We start from the raw sequence: 3889 nt of genomic DNA, 5'->3' as shown, positions 1-3889 counted from the left end.
TGAAACGCAACGATTAAATACGCAGCAGAAAAGAATCATCATGATACATTATAAAGAGCATACAGAATGTCTAAGATTAGATAAAGTTTCACTTGCTTTGTGGACATCCTTGCAATGAGTCATTTCATGTGAAACATGGAAACACTCCATAAACTGAATTATCCTTGTGGCTGCGTATCGGAGACATGGGGTGAATAACAACGCATGGTGGAATGCAATAAACCAATGTTGAAATGGTTTATTGCAGGATACGTTGACTCGTGTGCTTCTGGTGATGACAGTTGTGTAATATCGTCCAAAACTATTGAAATCAAATGTCAAATTCTGACGTCATCTTATATTACATGCTGCACAGTGGAATGGTGGTCCGCAGGGGGTCCCTGGTTCAAGTGTGGTTTGGACTTGGGGGACTTTCTTTGAGTTTGCATGTTCTCCCTGTATGTCAGTTTTCTCTGGGTCTTTTGTGATTGAAACTTGCAGATGTGAATGTGTGTAACTGCCTCTCTGTATTTGTCCAGTGGTGAACCCCATCCACCCTGACTTGGATACTTATTTTTTTTCTGACATTTTCAAAAAGAAAAATAACCTTAATTGACCCTTTTTTAGCTGCAATATGCCTTCATGTTCCCCGAGTTCATTGCGCAGAATGTTTAATTGAAATGACCCTGAATGCTCCAAGCACTGAAATTGCAAATGAGATCCTTGAACGTCGACTGAAATGGTTTGTTCTGGAGTGTTGTTCTGCAGACTGCAGGACTCAGTGGAAAGATAGTGGGAAAGGTATTGGTGGGTTTGGCTGAGCGCAGCCCGGTGACGTTGCCGGGGAAGGCAGGGGGGCAGCCTGCAAATGCATGAGCTCCATCCAGCTTGCACTCAAGAGGAAATCCATCCCCAAGCTGACTTTCACGGAGCGGGAATTCGTCGTTGCCTTCAACATGTAGCTTTTCTTCACTGAGGGCGAATAATGGAGCTGCAGGTGGAAAATCAAAGTCAGTCTTTCAACACCAACACGGCGCGGCTCCCGGCTAAACTCGTCATGGAGATGGGTGTAGATAACTTTATTTCCCTGCTGGTTTTTGGACTTATTTTCATCTTAGGTGCGGTTGGGAACACGTTGGTGATCACCGTGCTGGCGCGCAGCAAACAGGGACAACCGAGGAGCACCACCAACATCTTCATCCTCAACCTGAGCGTGGCGGATCTGTCCTATCTGCTCTTCTGCGTCCCCTTCCAGTCCACCATCTACATGCTGCCCACATGGGTGCTCGGAGCCTTCATCTGCAAGTTCATCCACTATTTCTTCACCGTGTCGATGCTGGTCAGCATCTTCACCCTGTCTGCAATGTCTGTGGACCGATACGTGGCCATCGTCCACGCCAGGAAGTCCTCCTCCATCCGGGTGGCGAGGCATGCCCTGCTCGGAGTGGTGCTGATCTGGATCCTGTCTCTGGTCATGGCAGCTCCCGTTGCGCACTACCAGAGCATCGTGGAGCGGGAGGACAACAACACTTTCTGCTGGGAGGTCTGGCCGGATCAGAAGAGGAAAGTCTACGTGATGTGCACCTTCGTGTTTGGATACCTCCTGCCTCTCATTTTGATATCTGTCTGCTATGCAAAGGTGGGTGCGCATAAATCTGGACCCATTTTACGCGCAACAGTGTGCCGAGTTTTGAGCGCACAAACCACATTTAGACGTTGGTATAGTCATATATAACACACGGACGTGGTTTAGTGTGACAAAAGGTCACATTAATATTTTACTTTAGAGGAAATATTTAAAATTTTGAGCAAGAAATGAGCGATAAAGTCCTAGAATTTCAGTTAGTTTCGTGCGTATCGTGCATTTTTTTCCCCCTATGAACCTTAAATTATTTTATAATTTGCAAAAATATGAAATACTTGTTTTTAATGATCAGGAGATGTATACAGGATCATCACATTGAAGTGATTTGTGTGTCACAGGTTTTAAACCATTTACACAAGAAGCTGAAGAATGTCTCCAAAAAATCAGAGCACTGCAAAAAGAAGGTTGGTGGAAACAATTTGTTTTGCTCCGGATGATGCAGCAATGTGTGCTGAAGAGATAAGAGTGCAAATGCACTCTGTATTGCATTTGCATCACTAAACTCGACAGAGAAATCCATAAAAATTTATAGTGGAACAAATCCCTTGGTGACATGATGATGATTTACTGTCTATTTGTCATCTTGTTGCTCGATAATCATTTTCCAAGGAGATTCACACAACTTATCGAGTGATTGCCCGTTGTTTTCTCCCCTGCCCTTCATCCACAGACGGCTCAGACTGTCTTTGTGGTGGTCGTGGTCTTCTGCCTCTCCTGGCTGCCTCATCACATCGTCCACCTGTGGGTGGAGTTTGGCTCCTTCCCCCTCAACCAGGCGTCGTTCGTCTTCAGGATGGTGGCTCACTGCTTGGCCTACAGCAACTCCTCCGTCAACCCCATCATCTATGCCTTCTTGTCCGAGAATTTCAGGAACTCCTACAAACAGGTGTTCTGGTGCCGGGCCCCTAGCGAGTGTCCCCTGAACGACACCAGAGACCATCGCAGCAAGATGGAGATGGCGCCTTCCACCAACATCAGCGTGACCTTTAAAGGTCACGACTCGCAGATCAGTAAAATGCTTTGATGCTCCAGCCAGAGCAATAGTTCTCTTCTTCTGAGTTTCACTGGATTTTTGGTGGAAACATTGTTAATTGAGCGAAAAATCGAGTCCCAAGGTATCGACTTTTGTCATGGGAATCCTTTAACGTGTTTAAAAAGAGCCGGTGATGAAGAAATAAAGCAGCTGCAGGGGCATTTCTGAGGAAAAATATCTTATAATTAACAAAGAAGATAGCTTAAAAAAGGATTGAAGAGTTCTCTCCCCCCCAAATCAAACTAATGAATAGATTGGACTCTCTGACAGTAGTGCTTGAAGGTTATTTTACATACAGAATATGTAGATTAACACACAGAGGCTGCCTACCAAACAGGCCTGAGGCTTCCTCATTAAACAGGGTTTTCTTTCATTAATTCACAAGGGTATTAAGGATTATGTGCAACCAGGCAGCCAGGGTGGACTATCATATAAGTTCAATAAATAAATATATTGGTACAATCAGGCATTTAAACAAAATACATGGAATTTATTTTTGCTGCGTTTTTGTCAGCAATGATGTAAATTTAAAACCAGTTTGTTAAAATGTTTTAAAATCCACATTAGAAACTGTATAGTTTAATCAAGTCAAAATGTGAAACTGTACATAGAAATGTCTTTACTAAACTCATATTTCCATCTTTTATTGAGAAAATCCATAAAGGATAAAATGCGATGACAACCTTTTTGAAAAATACACATTTTAAGCTTTCCTGAGCTCAATATGAATACAGGAGAAATATCCACATTCTGTCTGTAGTGGGGATCAGACTGCTAACATAAGTGGCATCATTTGAAGTCTCATTCGTTGAAAGATCAAGTTTGCAAGTGAGAGTTGGTAAAGTAGACACAGAGTTCAGTTCTTGTTGCAAAGCAAAGACAAACTAAAGCATGGAGAGTTTCAGCAGACTGCTTTTAGGAGCCTGAATATTCAATGTTAGTTTTCATAAAGTCTGAATAATGCCTCTCTAATGTGGTTTCATTTGTGAACGGAGGCACACTTGAGATCAAACTGCCCGAAATGTACCGATTAGAAAAGAAATATAACTAATCTTCATCACTAACCTGTCAAATACAAACACCTCAGTTCACTCTGATATAAATCTGCTTTAATGGTTTAGTTGGTCTGTACGCTGAGTTACTGGAAATATGCATTACATTGGCTCTTATCCAAAAAACATTCCATGCATGACGGTAAATATTAATACATTATTCAACAAAAGGGCAGATAA

At 42.7% G+C, this 3889-nt stretch overlaps 1 protein-coding gene across 1 annotated transcript; it reads left to right on the top strand.

The window, feature by feature from the left end:
- Positions 1-964: 964 nt before the first annotated feature.
- On the top strand, positions 965-2648 carry galr1a (galanin receptor 1a; the record flags this gene model as incomplete). The annotated part of the gene is made up of 3 exons (XM_080484274.1): positions 965-1618; positions 1963-2028; positions 2295-2648. The coding sequence occupies 3 exons, from the start codon at positions 965-967 to the stop codon at positions 2646-2648; spliced, it is 1074 nt and encodes a 357-aa protein (XP_080340400.1).
- Positions 2649-3889: the final 1241 nt, after the last annotated feature.

The sequence above is a fragment of the Lipophrys pholis genome (assembly GCF_963383615.2).
Source record: "Lipophrys pholis genome assembly, chromosome: 17".
Classification (NCBI taxonomy): domain Eukaryota; kingdom Metazoa; phylum Chordata; class Actinopteri; order Blenniiformes; family Blenniidae; genus Lipophrys; species Lipophrys pholis.
Note: the sequence above shows the minus strand (reverse complement) of the source record. Positions and strands in the feature narration are given on the sequence as shown.